Source organism: Strix uralensis, chromosome 4 (genome assembly GCF_047716275.1).
Source record: "Strix uralensis isolate ZFMK-TIS-50842 chromosome 4, bStrUra1, whole genome shotgun sequence".
Taxonomy (NCBI): Eukaryota; Metazoa; Chordata; class Aves; order Strigiformes; family Strigidae; genus Strix; species Strix uralensis.
Window position 1 is genome coordinate 103394642 of NC_133975.1, and position 21462 is coordinate 103416103.

At 36.4% G+C, this 21462-nt stretch overlaps 1 protein-coding gene across 2 annotated transcripts in view; it reads left to right on the plus strand.

Annotated features, from left to right (window-relative positions):
* The window catches only part of AKAP6 (A-kinase anchoring protein 6), a 294713-nt gene that overhangs the window by 48197 nt on the left and 225054 nt on the right, over positions 1-21462 (plus strand). Inside the window, exons 1-3 of one of the 2 annotated variants that reach the window (XM_074868265.1) lie at positions 7086-7457; positions 7604-7721; positions 9791-10148. In XM_074868265.1, coding sequence (XP_074724366.1) covers positions 9825-10148 — 324 coding nt within the window. In that variant the 5' untranslated portion in view covers positions 7086-7457; positions 7604-7721; positions 9791-9824. Of the gene's footprint in view, positions 1-7085; positions 7458-7603; positions 7722-9790; positions 10149-21462 lie in introns of those variants that run through there. The other variant, XM_074868266.1, reaches the window with a different exon arrangement.

The window sequence follows — 21462 nt, forward strand, 5'->3', positions numbered from 1 at the left end:
TAACTGTCATTACTTAATGAAAAAAAATTTCTTTGTTCTTTTCTGTTTTGGAGAAGAAAATGAATTCTTTTTTAAAGTGGTCAGAAAAAAGCAAACTAAAATGACAACTGAAAGCTGGAAAGAATGAAATTTTGAACAAAGAGAGAAAGATCTCATCCTCTTTTTTTCCATGAAAAATGTCAAAAGCAATTTAATTGATCAAAGAATTTGAAAAGGTTATTTATGGGAGATTTTTGATGTGAGGATTTTTGTATTTCAAATTTACCATTGCAGATCAGTCTTGTAGAATCAATTAACCTTCTGTGAAAAACACCCTTTTCCCAGCTACCAGGTAAATATGCAATTAAAGAAGAAAACTTGAACTAGGGTTCTGTGAGTGATTTGACAAGATATTTTCAGATAGCTGAAATTAAATTAGTTTTTTTAATGCACAATTGGAATAAAATTTAGTGTTGCAAAACAAGTGGACTTCCATGTATTTCAGCAGCCCCTAGAGAGCTGCCAAACTAGCTGTGTTTAGAGGGAATTGACAATAATCTTGCTTGGAGCTGGAAAAGGTTGGTACGCTACTTACTTGGTGGAGACCTTGCGCCCATTAATGGATGAGCACTTCAAGAAAGTGACACACACAGATATGAAATGAAATGTCATGTGTGTAAATTGTTTTGTTTTAGGGAGTGGAAATAATCTGCTTCGTATTTGATTTTTTTTTTTTTTTTTTTCCAAAAAACTTCTCAGCAACTAAAGAGTTTAAGATCGTGTCTGTACAAATGCATACAAACAGTTGCAGATTCTCTCTGCTCTCCTGCCTGACTGGACGTGGGTCAGATTTGGTAGGCAGTCAAGGACCTACGGTGGTATAGACACAAGCAAATAAGTCCATCCTCTGTGAAACAGCTCTGAATGTTTTCACCTACATCTCACTGCCTCTGTGCATACTTAAAGACCATTTAAAATCCAGATTAGTATTCAGACGAGCCTAATATTGATTTTGCTCTCTTCCAATTTAAAAGATATTTCACATTATCTCTTTGGAGAAAAATTTTGGAACAAGGGACCACCTGCTTGCTAGATTTAAATATTTTGCATCCTTTACCATCTGACTTTTTAGCTGGTGAAGGGAAAAAATATGTAATGATTGCAAATGCTTTACTCACTACTGGCCACTAGAATGACAAAAAAGGCTTTATCCAGGGAGATTAAAAAATCCACCCAAAAACACAAACCAAAAACCAACAGCCAACCACTCACATGTATGTTGAAGAATCAGCATATGAAAGTTACCACTCTGTATATCTTCTATGTAGTGCTGACATTCTGGAGTGAAAATTAGGATAAAAAAAGCCTAAGGTAGTGTAGGACAGTTATAAAGGATGCTGAAGTAATGATGAATTAATATGAAGCAGCTAATTTGTCTTTGTCCATTTTAATGCTAATCTCCTCACACCACATCATCTCCCGGTCACTGTTTCTTACTGCAGGGCAAACCTGTGCTGAGTCAGAAATGGCCAGGAAACACAACTACTCATCCCAGTATGCTTGATTCTCTGAATACATTGCTCTAGCTGTATGAGTCTGGCACTACACAATTGATTTCAACGTCTGTACATCTTGTAGTGTAGAATTTTTTATGATGTACCTCATAATGGTTGTCTAATGTGATCATTTCCAGCTAGTCTCCCTGCTTTTTCATAAGTGAGAACATAAAATGATATGAGCTGGGAGTGTATAAATTTTATGTGCTGTTTCAGGCAAGACTTCACTATATATCACAGTGTTTAGGTTTTTACATAAGCATGTATGACATGTTTTCTTTAGTAGAGAAATATTCCTTTCTCTCCATGGCTTTCTAGGCTCAGTGTGATAATTCCAATACTCAATTAATTGCAGAGGAATAGTTAAATATAGAGTTGGGGTTTTTGGTTGGGTTTGTTTTGTTCTGCACCCCCCCCCCCCTCCCCCCATTCCCCCGCTATTCTTTTTGAGGATAATTGCGGTTAATGCTGGACTAGAACTATTGGATACATTTTTAGATAAACTTGGTGCTTGTGTAAAGATGCACAGTTAGTACTTCTTGAAATGTGTACTTCTTGAAATACTGTACAGTTTCCACAGTTTATGAAATTCCTGGACTTGACAGTACAGGTGCAAACTGTTGATATGATGAGTATACTGGATTTATGCCCAAAGCTTTCATTCGTATAGACTAGCATACTTGTGGCTTTATATATATGTATTGAAATAAATTTAGATCAGGAACTTGGAGTTTATTGAAGCAGCTGAAGACACTGAATAAATCAAGGGCTTGAGAGAGGTGAGTTCAGGACTGTTTGCTGTTTGAAATTTTCAGTTATGCTTTCTTTGAAACAAAGCTGTTTGTGGGTTAAGGTCTTTATCTATTTGTTCCTGAAAGGAATACCTGGAAGGGGTCCTGCTTGGGTCTTCTAGGTCTTCCTTTGGGGAATTGCATGCAAAAACCAATAGCAAGTAGAATGAATGGCTGAAGCATGCTCTTAGGTGTATAAGGTGGTTGGGCAAATGACAGATGCTGAGAGGAATTGTGGTCTACCACTTTAATGACCTTTGGACAAAGAACACATGAGAAATATGATGACTGCTTCCACTGAGAAAAGGTTGGGGTTCTTTTGAAGAATGAAGAGGCCCAAGTTGTGAAAAACAGCAACATTTAAAGTTTCCAGATAGCATGGTCTTAAAGTGGTGTTTTATGACCTCCATTCTATCCTCCTAAGTCACCTTTTTTCAAGGCTGAGAGTCTTACCCTGCTCGGTTTTCATGTGAAAGGAGAGGATTACTTATTCCTGTTTGTCCTTCAAATTGCCTTTGTGATGAGGGGACCAGAATTGCACATAACATGCTGGATATGTACCATGGATTTATACAGTGATGTAATGAATTTTTTTTTCTGCTTTATTTTGTATTCCTTTGCTAAATGTTCCTAAAATTTGATTTTCTTTTTGGCTGCTATTGACTATTAAGCTGATGGTCTTTATGGAACTTTGATAGTTTTCCTTCCAAGACATTGCTCTTGAGTAGTAACATTCATCTCGGAGCCCATTCTATATATGCAATTAGGACTATTTTTTTTTTTCTCATACATATAACTTCATATTGCCTATAGTGATTTTAATCTGATATTTTATTGCTCATTTTTTCAGTCCTGTAAGGCCCTGCATTTACTCAGAGTTTAAATTTGTCCCAGGTATTTCAATACCTTCTGCAGACTTGATTGTCACTTGATTGTTCACCCATTTTTCAGGTCCTTTATTGGAGGGACCTAAAATGGTTTATTTAAGCACAGTGCCTAACAGAGGTTTCTGTGAAACTCTGCTTCTGATCTCCATTTGTCTCCATTCATTCTCCGTTCCACTGTCCATTTATTGCTACTGTTTCCAGCCTTCTACTCAATTATTTGTCCATTGAAGGACCTTCCTCCTTACCCTGTGGCTATTTAGACTCCTTTAGTTTTTGGCACTGGATCTTGTCAAAAGCATTTTGTGATCAGTTTGGAAAACTCCAATAGCGTGACTTTTCAAAAGCAGTGGAGGCTCTTCCTCTAAAAAGTGGTTCTTTTTCAGGTGTTGCCTTACTCTCCTACAGTTTCTACTAATTTTCCTGGTGGAAAGGTCCCCCAGAACCTTTCTTTAAAAATGGTACCCTAAGAACCAAAGAAGTTTCAAATGAAAGATCATGCACACCACAACCAGCAGTTTGGCTATTTCAACCTTGGCTTCTTGCAGATTGCCTGGGTATATAATGCCTAGACCTAGACCTTGTGGTCTATCAGTTTGTTTCATAGCCTCTCCTACTATGCAATCAATTTCTGACAGATCCTTTGCTAAATCCTCCAGCAGAATTTCCATTTGCCCTGATTTGCTACAATAATTTCCAGTTTCTAGTGAAACACTTGCCTTGTAAATTCTACATTTTCCTTCACTTGTATTAGAAAGAGAAACACCAGATACCAAAGAGCATGTTGGGCCATTGCAGTGACATAAATCCTGATTTATAGACATAATCAGGAACTCAAACATCCATGGTGAGATTTCTGCAGTTAATCATTGGTGATCTGGCTTTGCTATCCTTAAAGCCTTGGAGGTAGGCTTTCTAATGGACTGTAAATCAGTAACATTAAAAATTTTAATCATGATTCACATTAATGTTCAGGCTTAATATTGACATTACTGTGCAAGGCTCTTTGTTCTGTATCCTGCAGGACTTCAGGCATCATCGTATCCCCTATCAGATATACCTTCTAAGAGTCTACACACATCAAATAGGATGCTCAGCAGTGCCAAGTGGAAATTTTTTCCCTTCTTGTCCAGTTTGTTCAGATTTTTAGGTGTGATAGTTGGATAATTGTAAAGGAGGTATTTTCGAAATGTGTTTACAGAGAATGATATGAAGAGGAAAAGCTAAATTGGCTCTCTTAGAATTCAGTTCTTTGAAATCTTTTTGAAATTACTGTATTTCTTAAATCATGTAGGAAATCAGCAAAAGAATTGGTGTAGCATGGACAGTGTTAATGTGATATTAAATTCAAGTTGCTCTGTATGTAGTTACTGACATGATGTATTTCAGTTTTTTGGTGTACTGACACAGTTCATCTTTGCAGTAGATACAGTAGATTGCATTTTCCAGGAAAGATGTAATAAGCCTTATAACTTGGCAGAGAACTCTTGAGACTATTGAAATGGAAAAGAAATGGAAATATAACTTGGCTGTGTGAGATATTCCTTTTGACTGTATCTATTTTTAAAAAACTCAACATCAATAAGCTCATTAAATCTGATGTTAAAATTTACATCATTAGATTTCAAAGTCAGCAAGCAGACATAATTATTTAATGGTGGAGTTTGGGTTTTTTGGGCCATTTTGGAGAATGAAATGAATTGTTTAGTTGACAGACAGGTGGCTGTATATTGCTTATGGCTGATTTTAACAATATGTGACAGTAAAAAAAATTAGAGCTCATCAGCATTCACTCGACGCAGTGTCTGCACCACTGATCAATGCTTGGACTACTGTATGGCTTAAAATACTTAATGAATCTTTGTTTGACAGGAACCAACTGCTGTTGGAGGAAAACGTGGATGATCTGATAGCTGGCAGAGTGAATATGGCCTGCACTTTATAAAGAAGGAAAATGTGAATAATTGGGAAGCAGAATGAGTGAGCAAAGTCTTTCAAGGCTTGTGGTGATTGATGAACTATATTATGGTTGACACACACATTCTATGTTTTGCATAAAAGCATTAGCATCTGATTGAGTGGAAAACCAGCGGAAAGTGAGATTGCCTATGTGATTAGTGGAAGGTAATCAGCCATCTGTTAGGCATAATGCATTTGCTAAAGATGAAGATAGAAAGCATATGTGTGCATGCGCTTACACAGGATCTCTCACCTTTTATACTATTATCCATGAAAATGTAGACGTCTATACAAAGAACTAAAGGCAAAAAAATACTCTCAATTCATCTATTTTTCTTCTCCCACAAGAAAGAGTACAAGCTTGTAGCTATGTTGTGTACTTCATAAATGTGTGCTTTCAGCAGACTGAAACAGTAGCTTCAGAAGTGACAGAAACAAATAATTTGAGGTGTATCTTTAAAAAATAATGGCATCATAATTCTTACCTATGATTGTCATGATGAAAATAAGGCTATTCCCTGAAAATATTGAGAGATTAACTTTTTATTGATCAGGACATTTGAAAATGTATTTTCAGCTGTTCACCTGCAAATTTAAAATCATCTAGTTAATACAGCTATTCCAGGTACAGAAAGGATTTGGTTTAGAAGAAAGCTAGAATCTGATGTAGCGTTGCTTGCCCACCTAAAACTGTCATTGTTGCTACCAGGACTTTGGGATGTAAAAAACAAGACTGAGCTTAGATTTTCATGTTTATAAAGCACTTCAGCACTCATAGAGGTCCTGCTTAAAAGGAAACGAATCACTTCTTTACCTCTTTTCAAAAATTATTTTTGCATAGAAGTGTCTAAAGAGCAACTCTAATTCAGTTTTAATATGTGTTCTAACACTTATAGTGGTTTACAATTCACTGTCTGTACATCCCACAAAATCTGGAAAAACAAAATACTTCAGAAATATGACAAATTCTAATGCCAGCATTAAAATCAAACACCACAATGTATGACTGCAAAGTATGATTTAAGTTGATCGTCCATTCATATCTTTCTTTAGCAAATGTTTTAATCTACTAGATGACAGCTTAATAGATAGAATATTGTTCTTAAATACACTTTTTCAAATATCAAATTAAAATTGGTTTTGCTGAAATTTATCCTATGTCACTGATGGTACATTATGCCAATACTGGAACTGCTGAAGAAGGACTTCCATACCCCATCTTGCTGCTCCTACCTTCTGTGTTTCGGTATAAAAGTAATATCCAAAATATCAGAGGGGAAAGGGTCTAGCTAGAGGACAATAGATGCAAGTGGCTATATGAGAATGATGTCGAGAGCAGATAAATTAGCCATCTTCAGTACCTGGTGTCTTAACAAAACTTTATGAATACAGTCCTCTGCAAGGCTGCTGTCCTAGTTAGAAATATGGAAGTCTAACTTCCACGTGGTCAGTAATCCAAGAAGCAGAACCTACTTCTGATCAAAAGTGTTTTGGCAAGTTTTATAACTCTGGAATTGCTTACGGTAGATATATCTGTGAGGTTTACTGTTGTTGCTTGGCCTTGTTTGCTATTTAGTATTTCAACATTAGAACTTTGTAAAAACACCTCTGTGACAGGGCTTTTCCTGTTTTCCTTTCATACCCAGTGCACGAGGGTGACCGGAGGGAGCACTCTTTAGTGCCTTGCCAGTGCGTTTCATAGGTCAGTGCAGGCGTGACAGGGGAATTATGTGGCCTTGCCACAGTTGCGGAGGAGCGCGGAGGGGGGGATAGCAGGGTGGAGCTTACTGTCTCTCCCGTGATTTTAGGAGCACTCCTGGGAACGAGCAGCTTCAGGGCCGGTTTTCTCGGAGAGCACAGGAGAACCTTTCAGTTTTCCTTTCTTGCAGCATAGCTGGATGATGATGCCTTTTTATTTTGCCAAGAAACAATTTAATGAATCTATGTCTTAGTGTTGGGATTTAGCCATTTCTAGCTGCAGCAGTTTCTCCTTTCAAGTGTTTGTGAGCTTTTTAAAACTTTCCCAGACCTTGCTAATTAGTATCCACAGTGTGTTTTATTACCTTTGTAGGATTTTTTTTTTAAGATTGTGAAAAGAATGACCTATTTTAAATTTTCTTCACATATTCCTACTTGAAGTTTGCAACTTGTAATCTGGCAGAAAGAAAAGGATTCAAAGGACTTGACTTTAAGAGCAACTATGGTTAAGGAGGCATTAGCTGAAATGCTGGAGAGCCAGTATATAGAGTCGAACACATCGTGAAAAAAAAAAAAAAACAGGTCAGCAGGTTCCTAATTGTTGCTAATTGCAAACTCAGTGTTCAAAGCTAGAGCTATGCTCTGCATGCAGCATGGACTAGCTTTTGTTGGCTTCTGCAGGAGCATGTTTTAATTTCTGTTTGCTAATTGCTTTAATGCCCTTACTAGAGCTGAGTCATGTTGAGTCGCTCTAGAAGACTGCCAGGGTTTTTTCTGTGGAAAAACTACTAAGCAAGTGCTGCACTTCCTGTGTTTCTGTATCATTTGGTGATTCAGAGCCATCTATTTTGCTGGTAGGCATGTTTAATTTGTTAATGATAAACATGCAGAAATAAGGACCACATGTGTGCTTCACCAAAATTTCATTTTCAGGAGGAAATAATGTTAAAGAATATGCTTAAAGTAATAAGATACTTTTGGCTGTTAGTACAATTGATTTATATGCTTTAAAACTGGGGCTATGATCAGCAGTATCTAAGACAAGATGTTTTCAAATCGAGTGATTTGTCTAACAATGTATTTTGAGTATGTATAACAACAGAGTTTAAGTTGAAAAACAGGCAGTGAAAAGAGATGGACTTGAAAAATACTCAGCATCCTGAAATGTTAATTTCATGCAGTCTTGCTGCAGAGCTTTTTATTTGACACCATTTAATTCTGAAGTCTTCAAAATCGAACTAAAAGAGTTGGAAATTGTACAGCAGGCACTGAAAATGATTGGAATCTTCTTTCATTCCCTTTCTTTGATTGCACTGATAGAAAATTTTGCTCTGAAGTGCCAAATTAATATTTACTAGTTTAATATCAGTTTTAAATATTGTGGTTTTGGGGGTGATAGATGTGCAAAAGATAATTTACTAAGTAGTGGCAGGATAGGAAATAAAATCAAATTAAAATTAAATGTAGTTTTTTTGTCTTTCCCAGCTATGACAAGTAGACTGGTGTTTGGATACTTTGGTACTCTCACTGCCTGCAGGAGTAGTCTCTGAATGCTGAGACTCCACTTAAAATATTTAGGAATATTACTCAGTAGTCACAGTGTAGTTGATTTAATAGTGAAAGGCACTGGTTTCTTTTCTGCAATCTTATAGCTATTATGCTATTATGCAGTCTTTATAGAAGACAGAGTCAAAGTGTAAAAACTTGGAATGTTGCCCAAATTAATAGCTGCATAACTGCAGGCTTAGCACTATGGAAAAGGAATACAAGCAAAAGTTATTAAAATGTAGTTCAAGTACTTCTAACATGCACAGGTTAAAACAAAGAAAAAAAACAGCTTTAAAAGGACCTAATCTTTTTAATTCTCTTAATGTAGACATATTGAATATAGCCTGGGTTGCAAAGTGCTGAAGAAGCAAGTGCTGATGTAAGGTTTAGTGAAGTTGTATGTCAAAGGCGGGCATACATCAAATTTGAGTCTCTCCAAAAGTAGGTAAAAAATACATCTCCTGCTGAATGAAAGCTTTCATAATGCTTTAGGTACTTAGCTCCAAACCAGGTGCATGCTCTTAAGTATTTTTTTTCTTGGGCATAAGGTTTATGGCAGCCTTCTGTACTAAATACAGCTGGAGTGTACAGAGAAAGAGGTACAAAGTAAAATGTTTTACTTATTTACTTTTTCCAGTGAACCTTGTAAGCATATACTGATGACACAGCTTTGGGGCTTTAATAAAGCCACTCTTGTAAAATGTTTTAATTTTAGGTACATATTTTGACATTTGGAATTCTTATCTATAAATTTTGATAGAGTTGTTGCTTATTGTAGCAGTTCTTACTCTAATAAAACTAGTTCTTAATCTAACAAAACTACAAGAATTTAAACTTCAAACCTAAAATCTGCATACAATAAATCAAGTGTCCTTAATAGTTGCTTCCAATTTGCCTTCAAAATTTTTGTTGTATGTGATCAATAGTCGAACGGGCTGTTGGGAAATTTCAATTAAACTTGAGATATTTTGTGTTTAGTCATAAGTTTCAGGCCAAGGAATTAGTTCGAATATGGGCTAGTTTACAAATGCCAGTCCTATATCAACTTGTGAAGTTCAGTGAAGTTCTGCTTAGCTTTATTAATGCTCAGTTTATTTATGTTGCAGTTGTAGAAAATCAGCACATATTTTTCATTAATGAAAAATGTAATTTTCAAGGTTATTGTCTACAATGAGAGAAATGCAGTATTTGTTATTTTTCTCAAACAAAGAACTTGTTTGTTCAAACCAACAAAATTAATTTGAAAAATCTATTTATTCTTGAACATCTAGTGTATATTTTCAGGTTGAACATTGCCATTTACTCCTTTTCCTGTGAACGTTTTTGTTACAAAATTTGGTCTCATAACAGCAGTTTCTTCTTTTGATCTTTGCAGCTATTTCAGAAAGAATTATGGTTTAGACTCTCACATGTTAGCCATGGATGTAGCGCTTTCTCCCATGAGAACACAAGAACTGGATCCCATGCCATCTGATGCATCTCCCATGCTTATAAACATGACTCCTACAGTGGAACGAGATGGGGAGGAAGATGTCATGAAGGAGCTTGATTCTGGCCAGCAGTACGAAAAGCCGCCTCCTCTGCACACTGGGGCTGATTGGAAGATTGTTCTCCACTTGCCAGAAATTGAGACCTGGCTTCGGATGACGTCTGAAAGAGTCAGGGACCTGACCTACTCTGTCCAGCAGGACTCAGATAGCAAGCACGTAGATGTGCATCTAGTACAGCTGAAGGTAGGATGAATTTTATATTGCATACTTTTCAGTGAAGGTGGTTCACTCAACTCTGCGACTAGTAATGTAAACAAAAAGTCTTTTCATAACTGCTGTAACATGTGTGACAGCCTGTGTTAAAAGGTGAATAAATTATTTTCTGGGAGATAATAGAAACCATATCATTCTCATATTTTTTGCATCATTATTTACTCATCACTTAATTCAGCAGTCATAACCGTATTAATGAACATGTTCACACTCCAAGAGCAGGTAATACGACACTAACAGTAACCTGATGAGACATCTCAGAAGTGCCCAAAAATATTCCCATTGATTTTAATGGGCTTCAGTACCCAAATTTGTGTCCCGATAAGCATGGCTGCTCATTTGAAAACTAAACAAGTTTCAGAGGCAGGAGGGTAGAAAGGTGGTCTGATGTCTGGCCTTTCGGTCACATAAAGGTTATGTTGAAGATTGAACTCAGCTGTGACTACATACAAAATAATAAATGTGCAGAATTTTTTGTCAGATCTGAGTCTTTGTAAGAAGTATGAAGTGATAAGATTTGAACAGTCACAGCCAGTAAATTAACCTTTTTTTTTTTTTGTGTAGACTAAAAGAGCAACAGTCTCCCTTCCCCAAGCCTGACAACTGAACACAAGTATCTTTAAACAATTCTCTCTGTGTTGGTCTCAGATTTAAATTTCAGTGTTGAATCTTTAAGATATTAGGGAAATTCAAGGAGAAATTAAATAGTGTCTGGGACTGTATGCGTGTATTTGTTTGCATGCCTTGGTTTGCTGCAGCAGATAAAGCGTGCTTTTGAAGGCAGCAAACAATCTCAAAAAATAGCAGGCAAATGTTATCTCTTCAGCCTGAGCTGTCTTCAGTGTTGCATTCTGAGGCTTGTTTATGTGAACAGTCTTCCTTCATACTCAGTGCAATGGTATTTTATTTGTGTTTATTTTAGGACTGAAGCTGTAGGCTGTCTTAAAATATAACTCTGTGTACTAGCGCTAACCATAGAGCAATTGTACTGTAATCAATCCTAATCAAATAGAAAACTGATCTCAAGTTTTTTACGGTCCCACCATTTTTCTGAAAAAATTAGGGTAGACGTTGCCAGCTTTTGGTGAGAGACAGGACTATGTCCACAACATGCAATAGGTTTTTAGCAAATAGGCCTAAAAGGTATTTCTGTGGGCAGACAACAAATCTTGCTGGACTCAGTGACAGTTTGATCTGGAATTACTTGTGGTTGTATTAGTGCAGTGCTGAGCTGAAACTAAAAGGCTGTGGAGCTTGTGGATGGTATTCACACACAGCTTTGGGCTGGCTCAGCACAAGCAGAACTGATCTGTGCCTACTTATGAAATGAGAATGTTCTGTATGTATAACTCACCTTCATACATCCACTAAAATGTTTTATTTCCAAAAGGAGGTCAGTGAATGAATAGGTTTTTCTCCTTTTTAGAGTTTATTTGTGAAATTGCAAGAGTTGATGGTAGTTCATAAAATACTTTCCTAATGTTTTTTTCCATGTAAGCAATTGTTGTAGCACCTAGGGATTGTTCGGGACTAGGAAGAAATCTGGTTAATGCAACTATAAAAAAGGACAGAAGAATAACATAAAAGAATCTCAGTTATCCACAATTATCCTCAATTATCTGGCCTGTGAGACTGGGGAGCCCGTCACTGATGCTGTCAAATATTCTATGTACAGACACTGGAGTCACAGGGAAGTGCTCTTTTTCTGGGTGTTTATTCATGTGTGTATCTGTGTGCTTGCACGATAATGACTTGTGTTTGAAGATATTTTTAAAATATTTGATATGTTCTTAAATTTTTCATGAAGTAATATCAAAAGAAAAATCTTCAAAAAGGTCTGAAGTAGTAGTAAAAAACACAGCAAAGTCTTAACAAACACATTAGGAATACATAACTTCTTAATCTGCTTACTTTTAAGCCTGTATGCAGGCAAAAAATAAGACTGTAAAAGAAAATATTGTGGAGGTGCTTTTATTCAGACTTTAGATATATTTTTAATTGTTTATCCTTGTATTGCCTTGCATTATACAACTTAATGAAAATCAGCTAAGCAAAAAATCACCAAGACATAAACTCGTATAGATCCTCTTTTTTTATTTCTTATGTGGTCTGATAATTCTCCTTGAGGGGCTCATTCCAACTGATCTGGGTCCTTCTGGAATTGTTGTGTCCAGGCTGGATGCAGGGCTCAATGTGAAGCTTGGCCATTGCTGAGTAGACTGGAAAAAGTATTTCATGTGTCATTCAAACAATTCATACCAGTTTGGTATTTTCTTCTTTTCACAATAGCAGGAGATGCTTGATTCATGTTCGACTTGTGAGTCACTATAACTCCCAAACTCCTTTGCTGCACTGTGGCTTTTTCACCGCTGTCTTAACCATTTTATCTGTGAAATTTTACTTGTAGGATTTTGCCTTTGTCCATTATTGAGGTTTTTTTGGGGGTTTCTTGTTGTCTCGCGTTTCTCAAGTGGGTCCGTGACTTTTTCAGTTCCAAATCTGTCTTCTGGTATGTTTGAAGTATCTCCCCCAAGCACACATATTGTTGTCATCTGCAAATTTAAGAAGCCTTCTCTCTACTCCTTTGTCCAAATCATAAAGACAAAAATGAATGATACAGACTCAGGATAAAAGTCTATAACATAACATGTTCTGTATATAATTTTTAAACTCAAAATGTAGCAGTAAGGCAAATAATTTTTCATTTTCTCGTAATTTGTTTTCCTCAGTCAGGAGAGGTCCAGATCCTTTTTTCATGCAGCTTTCTATTCATTTTGTATGCTTAAAGTTAGTTTCCTTCCTCTGGCTGTCAGTTGGTTTGTGGTGATAGGCCTGGTTTGAGGATCTAAGCCATAGCATACTTTTTAAGTTAAGTTGGAAAAATTGCTCAGCAAACAGATCATCTCTTTCTCTTGCGAATATTTGCTCTGTATCCCTGTTGCAGATCTGATTTGACTGTTCTTTCTGTAATCAAGAGCATTGTTTCCTTTTTGTGGCCTGTTCCCTGGGGATCTTGGTGTTTGCTGCCACTCTCTTTTCATGCTACATGACTTAGGGCTTTACTAGCCACCACTAATCCTTTGAAAATATTTGTTTCTCTCACTTTTGCAATGCCCTTTCTCAGAACTAGCCACATGGCATGAGTGGGAGTCTTGTCTTATGCCATCCCTTGGGAAATTTCCTGGAAAGCTCAGCTTCACATGAGTGCTTCAATAAGCTAGATGCATGAATCATAACTCTCTGGGGTCTGGAATGCCTTATACTAGTCATTTATCTGGTCATCACTCTTAACTCAAGCTGTGCTAAGATACATTTGCATCTCTAACACATTCAGTGTAGCTGTTACCAATTGCAAATATTTGTAAAAGAGATGAAAAAAATTATGGTTTTACTACAAGCAAATCTAAAAGTGCTCTGTCTGTCCTATTGTGTTAACCTGCTGAGATGCTTTCATGATCCATTTAGCTTTTTTATTCTGAATAAAATATGCTTGCTTTTACAGCAAATTCTTTCTTTGAATCATCCTGAGGTCCCACTTGAATTCAACTCTCATTCCTCTGCTTTACTTTATATCTCTTAAGCCTCTCAGGGAAGGGTCTGGTGTTTCAACTTATTGATTACTGCTTTCTGTCCTTTTGAAAAAACTGTCATTTTGGATGATCTAGTATAATCTTCTGTATTTGAGATGTCTGTTAACTTCTAACTTGTTGTGGAGTAAAGCATTCCACCAGTGCTTCGTGGCTTGAATATCTGAAACTTATATATTGACATAGAAACAAACACATTTTGTGCTATGATAGTGACTTTAGATCTTTGCAGACCACTGATCACTGATCTTTTCTCTCTTTCCAAGCAGAGAGACTTCAGTCATCTTTTTCCAGGATTCCTGGCTGACCCACCTTAAACATCTCCCAACTGGATCTTTCACCTTTCCTCCTGCTTCCTACAAAAAAATTTTCATGAACTTTGGATAGAGGTCAAATACCTTGTAACCATTATTCTTTTGCTATTTCTGTCTCCACTTTTTTGGGGGCAAAGAATTTTTAGTTGCTTTTCTCCTTGTACTTAAATGCTGGATAAGAGAAGAGTGTAAGAAATTATCACAGCAAGATATTAAAGGGTGTAAGGTTCTAATATATCTTCAGTTAGATACAGGTTATTCCTTTTTTTCATTCAATTACAAATATTTTGAAAAAATGTAAAACCAGGGTACTGTAGGTGTCATCTCTTATCCCCTCCTCTTGAATTCAGTAGGCTTTTATTGAATAAATAATTCTAAATATTGCTGGTTTTATTGAATAAATACTGAAGACTGGAATAAATTACTTTTCTGAGCACTTTTCAACTTTTTTTTCTTATATCAGTTCCTTTCAAGAGCAAAAATCATTATTTTTTTCAGATGTTAAAATCATAGAATCGTAGAATGGTTTGGGTTGGAAGGGACCTTAAAAATCATCTAGTTCCAACCCTCCTGCCATGGGCACGGGGACACCTTCCACTAGACCAGGTTGCTCAAACCCAGGATGCGGTTGACTTTCTGGGCTGCGAGCGCACATTGCTGGCTCATAGTCAGTTTTCCATCCACCAATACCCCCAAGACCTCCACAGGGCTGTCCTAAATCTACTCATCACCCAGCCTGTATTTGTGCTTGGGATTGCCCCAACCCATGTGCAGGACCTTGCACTTGGCCTTGTTGAACTTCACAAAGTTTGCATGAGCTCACTTCTCAGGCCTGTCAAGGTTACTCAAAAATAAGCAACTCAAAATACATCTGACTCTCAAAGGTAACTTCAGTAAGTTCAATTTCTTGGATCTGGAACTCAGAACTGTCTTTATCTTAACCTGTGAAAGGACTTATTCAGTGCTAGCAGCGCTGCGATGTACCTCATCTACTACACATCTTTCTGTAACATTAGAAACAGGGCTATTCTTTCTTCTCACCCTTGGTTTGATGACTCTCAATGGCTCTATTATTCTGCGGCATGTGACAACATACCTTGCTTCTGCAGTTGTACAGCTTTTCAGCTGTGCTGTCTAAACCACCTTTAATTAAGTGCACAGGTGAAGTTTTCCTGGAGTCTGAATCTCTACACTGTACAGACATTATAAGAGAACTTGGAGAACCATTAAGCCTCATCATGTTACCATAACATAATTGATATTTTACAAATGATCACAGAAAATGTTAGTGGCAGTCTTTAGAGGAGGTTGTGTAGATAAAGCTCCTAATGGAAATACTGTGTGGACTTTTTTATCTTGACAGAAGTTTGCCACAAAAGGTAACTGTTATACTCGACAGGTGAAAAGAAAACCTCAACTGGAGAAGTTGACTGCAACTTTGTTCAGCTATTTTTGCTTACAGGCAAGATATGATCCTGACACTTCAAGTGAAGGGTTGCTATGCAGATTAATGAGAGTTGTTATTCAAAAGGAGGTGAAGGGAAATAATAACTCTTAAATTCACAAAAATATTTCTCATAAGACTTCTGGGTGTGTTTAACCATTGTGCTTCATGAAACAAATTTCTCTGACAAATAGTTTCATACCTTCCATGTGTGGGTGTTAGTAAGAGTGCCTGTAAAAGTAGACATTTAACTATAAACCATGACCTGTAGCTCAATGGAGACAAATCAAAGACATACTATTGTATTTAAGTCTGAGGATCAACAAGTTGTTGCACATAAATTTGTGCAATTGTTGTTATTTGCAGAGAGTCTCAGGTCTAGCAAACAGGTTGAGCGCCAGTAATACGGTAATTATTTGATTTTGGCACTATTAACAATCCTATGCTAGGAAGTCACATTAATTTGCATATGAAATAATATTGGTTTAAACATAATTGAAATGCAATTCAGATAACAAAAATGAACATTTAAGGGTTATCTGTGCAATATGGTGTCTCCACTCTGAAATGTGGTTTTCAGTTTTTGAGAACTATTTTAGATTGTCTATAGCTAGAGGACAGAATGTGCACACCAAAAACTCCTAAAATGTAAGTGGACTATAACTACAGGGAAAATGTAACTTCTTTCATACTGAACTAGTTACCATGTCCTAGATGTGTAGGACTCTGCATCTCAAAGGGACTCTTAAACTAATGACACCTGATAAATTTCAGTTTCCTTAATCATGTTAAGACTGTAAACTTCTCTGAGAAAATTAATCTGAAAAGTTTAAAGTTTGAAAGAACTTAAATGCTTCAGTTGAATGATGAGGGGGAGGGCAAATATTATCCATGCTATCAACAAGCATAAGTAACCCCAAATTTACTGAAGAATTTTTCAAAGAGCATTTTCTTGAAATAGTTGAGGTTTTGGTGTGAATTGCAGATCTGAAGCAATTAGAAAATTATTCAGAATCTTCAAGCTCTTTATACAAATGTAAAAAAGAAAATGTTAGCTGCAGCTGTAGTGCAGACTCACAGTTCTGAGTATCAGGATTTCTTTGCTGCAAATCTGGTAAGAAAACTTTTGATCTTAGTTCTCAATGTAAATATGCAATATTTCTATGTTAGAGTAATTATTTCAAGGAAAAGATATGTAAAATCACACTGCCTTTATCCATTTTTTTTTTTTTTTTTTTTCCAAATCCAACCCAAACTCTCATCTGATGCCAGGTCATATGTTTGTGAAGCACTTAAACACTAAACAAATAGTAATTTCTCTATAAACATATAATGTATTACACTGCTTTTTATGCATAGAGATTCCAAGGATTTGATAGTCTTTGTAGATTACAATCTATGTAACTGCAGACTGCAGATGTGACTTTTTTTTTTTTTTTTAAAAAAGCCAGGGGGCTTAATACAAACACAACATAGGCAGAAATATGCTACCTGACTGGCTGCAAATCAAAACCAAGTTTGCTTATGGAAGTATGGTGAAAGACTAGATAAAAAACATTTAGCTATATGGTATATTGTCAGTTCAATATATTTATATAAACACATAAAATATTTTTATATTACACTGGTATTGGTGAAAGGTTTATTTTTGGAGGAAAAGGGTTAGGGTCAAGAGCACATTCTAACTAAGCCTCTAGTCAAAAGCTTTATTTATTGCACACTTATCCCAATAACCTCAGTGGGGCAATTTTATATGCCTTAATTCATCTAGCATTTAACCGATGGGTAATAGGATTTATTTGGATAAAACCAGTTTTGTTGTGGATATTTTTTTTTAAACTGTAGAATCTATCATATTTCTTACATTCAAGTGGCTTTTCAGACCAAATGTATTATGCACTACAAAAATGTTAGGCACTCATAAGTCACTCTACAGGAGCAGATGATATATAATAATACATATATATAATGCTATAATGATAGCCTGATACATCTATATATTGGCAGAACATACAGAATCATAGAAAGGTTTGGATTGGAAGGGACCTTAAAGATCATCTAGTTCCAACCCCCCTGCCATGGGCAGGGACACCTTCCACTAGACCAGGTTGCTCAAAGCCCCGTCCAACCTGGCCTTGAACACTGCCAGGGAGGGGGCAACCACAGCTTCTCTGGGCAACCTGTTCCAGTGCCTCACCACCCTCACAGTGAAGAATTTCTTCCTTACATCTAATCTAAATCTACCTTCCTTCAGTTTAAAACCATCACCCCTTGTCCTTTCCCTACACTCCCTGATAAAGAGTCTCTCCGCCTCTTTCCTGTAGGCCCCCTTTAAGTACTGGAAGGCCACTAAAAGCTCTCCCCAGAGCCTTCTCTTCTCCAGACTGAACAACCCCAACTCTCTCAACCTGTCCCCATAGGGGAGGTGCTCCAGCCCCCTGATCATCTTCAGGGCCTCCTCTGGACTTGCTTGAGCAGGTCCATGTCCTTCTTATGTTGGCACCTCCAGAACTGGACACAGTACTGATATATATCTGCTATATGTATTAGTTCTGTGCTTTGTAAACACAAGATTTCATACCAGTTTAAAGGAATCAATTGGTTGGTTAAGAAGTTGTATTCTTACTTAATTTGCCTCTGAACAGCTTGGTGGAATCACAGTATTCAGTAGGGCAGTTGAGTGTAAATGCTGGAATATACAGATTAACTGTTCTGAAGTTGGGTTTTGCAGAGGCTACCCTTTATTTACAGTCCAGGCTTGAACACCAAACAGGTGGGTTTATAAGCTTTTCTTATCTTCTGAGTAGTTGAGTGTGCCTACATTTTTTAAATTTTTAAATCTTCCTCTGTGCCCTGAGCATGTTCCCCTGTCTTGGGAAAAAGCCAGAATGAAAAACATGCAGTACGAGATATAAATCTGTGTTTCTCAGACTGTATCTGGTCAAACAATCACATTGTTTAGAAGCCTTCCAACTTGTATGGCATTTCTACAGTCTTGCTCATATTGACTTTTTTAAGGAAAAAGACATGTTTTTACCACATCTTAACATGCTTTAACTACGATAACATTGCACCTATAAAAGTCATCTTGGTTTTGTAGTTTTTAGGCTAAATTCTCTTCTGCCTGAGGGGAGCAAACCCACCTTTTTCCACATCTCTCAGAAATTGTCCTAATCCCTTGGCTATACGTTATCAAACATAAACAGAGGCTAATGCTGTATTCTATATAGTGTGTAATTCTGGAGGTGTTAGGCATGGTGTTTGCTCACCTACTGGGTCAGTGCATTCAAGGATGAAAATGATGTTATGTTTAGAAATTAAGTGTAAAGTTTCTCAGACTTGCCAGGACTGGTGGTGGTCTGAGCTCAGAAATGCAAAATTTTAGGCAACTGGATACTTTTAATGGAATGAGCAATGGAGGTGTACCTGAGGTATTTGGATATCCATGAGATAAATGGTAACTGAGCAAGATGATTCAGGACAGTATTGTTGCTTACCTTCTGTCCTAATGTTTATTCTGCTCTGCTTGTTAAAGTCTCTTAAGAATGCATTTCTGAAGGTCCAATTATAAGTTCCTAATGGAAAAAAACCCAACTGTTCTGACTGCTTATAACATTTCTCAATAAATACATGGATGTTAATCATATATTATTGTTAGTGCTGAAGCCATTTTTACTGTTACAAATATTTTATAATAAGTAAGTGTCTGTTAAGCCTATGTAGGCTCTTACATGTTTTTAACTTCGAGTACCTGAGGATTGCTAGTGAATATATTGGTTTATTAATATTCAGACAATCTGTTTTTCAACAGTAACCTTAGAAAAAACAATAAATGCCAACATTTGTAATCTAATTTTAAATTATGATCTAGTGTAGCTGTGGATAATACTGCAATTTGAAAATGAAATTGTATAGCTTTAATGTTTAGATAATGCACATTGATAATGATTTTTTTTAAAAAAAACCACCCAAATAATGGCAGGTTAACACAATTCTTTTTAAAAATTAGGTGAATTTAAACTGTGCCATTCAGCCTCATAGAAAAAACCTTTCCCTCTCTCCTGCTGGTATTGTTCAGTCTGCAGATACAATGAAGTTAAACCGATTTTCTTTCTCCTGTTAGAATTTAGTAAATAGGCCTATTGATATAGCCCATATTTATGCAAACCCACTGTCCTTTAATGGTCTGCTTGGATGCCATAGGAGATGTAGTATGAACGCAAAGAGTGTGGATACTTTATGGGAGATTCAGTTGCCTTCTAAAGAAAGCTGGTTGTTATTTGAGGGATCAAATTAAGATGGAAAACTGGTTAGAATATAAGAGGATGAAAGAATGTGGAACTAATAAAAAGAAGAAAAAGTGGAGAAACAATAAGAAATTCCTATCTGTTGTGATATCATTTCTGAGTAGAAAAGTGAGAACTACTTGGTTAGTCTGCTGTTATCTATGTATCAAGGGAATGAAAGCAGCCAAGAGCTGGAAAGGACTAAACTGGTAACCACAGTGATAATGGAGGATCTGGTTTGCATAATTTATCAGGATAAATGAATAAATAATAAATGTTGCAGACAGTGTGCTGGACCCTTTTAAATCTTGGACTTTCTTTCTAGAACAGCAGGGAAAGGATACCAACAAAAATGTTTGGAATTACTGCTCTTGTGACAAAGGGACTTGAACGTTCCTTGGAGCAGTAGAAGACACCAGCACTGGGTACCCCTTCTGTGCTTGAGCAAAAGAGATTTTTAAAAAATAAAAAAAATAATTAAAAAAAAAGGCACAGATTACCTAATTGACTCTTTTGGGGTCCACACACATGGCCTTTGGAAAGGAATTGTGAACAATGTGCAGAGCATTGAAGTCCTCCCCTTAATACAAGGGTACAAATTAAATCAGCTTAAGTTTCTTCAAAGCAAACCAGTAAGGATACACTAAGCAAAAATACTAAAACCTGTGACATTCCCTCCAAGGGAGTGCTGCTCTTGTGAGGATAGAGATGCATTCATTAGTTTGAGCAATGCATTTGGACGTAGAAGGGTGATGTGTAATTCAGAGGGGTGTAGATATGAGTAGAGTAGCATCTTCAATGCTATGAAGGTCTTAAGGTTGTCCTAGAATAGACATTTGGATTATTCAGCAGTCAGGAGACAGGAGAAGAAAGATGAACATTTGCCTGTGAGAAGGGAATTGGAGCTCTAAGATAAGGAAAAAAGTGGGTGTTTTAACACTCTGTTTCTTCATCTAGTTCTAACAATAAAAACTCTGCAAAATCTCTCTCTGTTGGATTTCTACAGTTTTGTATAATGTGCTTATTCCAGAATTTCTGGTTTAGACCTCAGTAATACATGAATGCATGTAAGTGCACTTTGACCAAATATAATGATTATTTCTCCCTCTTCTCACTTCACATTGCTCCTATGTTAAAATATGCTAATCAGGCTTTAGAAAATGAGCTAATGTACTCTACCAATGGTCTCTGGAGAAACGTTAAAGTAAAATATCAGATTCCAGCACAGATGTTACCTATTACAGTCTTCTCTAGTCTGTATCCTAATCTGACTCAAACACAAATGTTTACTGGATATAATGATGTAATGATATAAATACTTTTCAGTATGGTGAAAAAATGTTGTATGTTAAGTCAGCGTGCAAATTAATTAACCAAAATATTTTCTGAGGGAATGTATTTTGTTGTTTAGTATATGTATATGTGATGATAATAACACCTACTGATGTCCAGATTTACAGGAAAAAACTAAATTAATACTATTTCAATGGTCTGAATTTATTTTAAGAATATGTATGTAAATATATATGTGTGTATATATATAAACAAAAGCATACACACAAAAAACAGTGCCACATAAATCCTTCTGGTGATTTTTTTCTTGAGGATTGTCTTGAGTCTATATGTAGTCGAGAAGGTAAGATATTATTATGT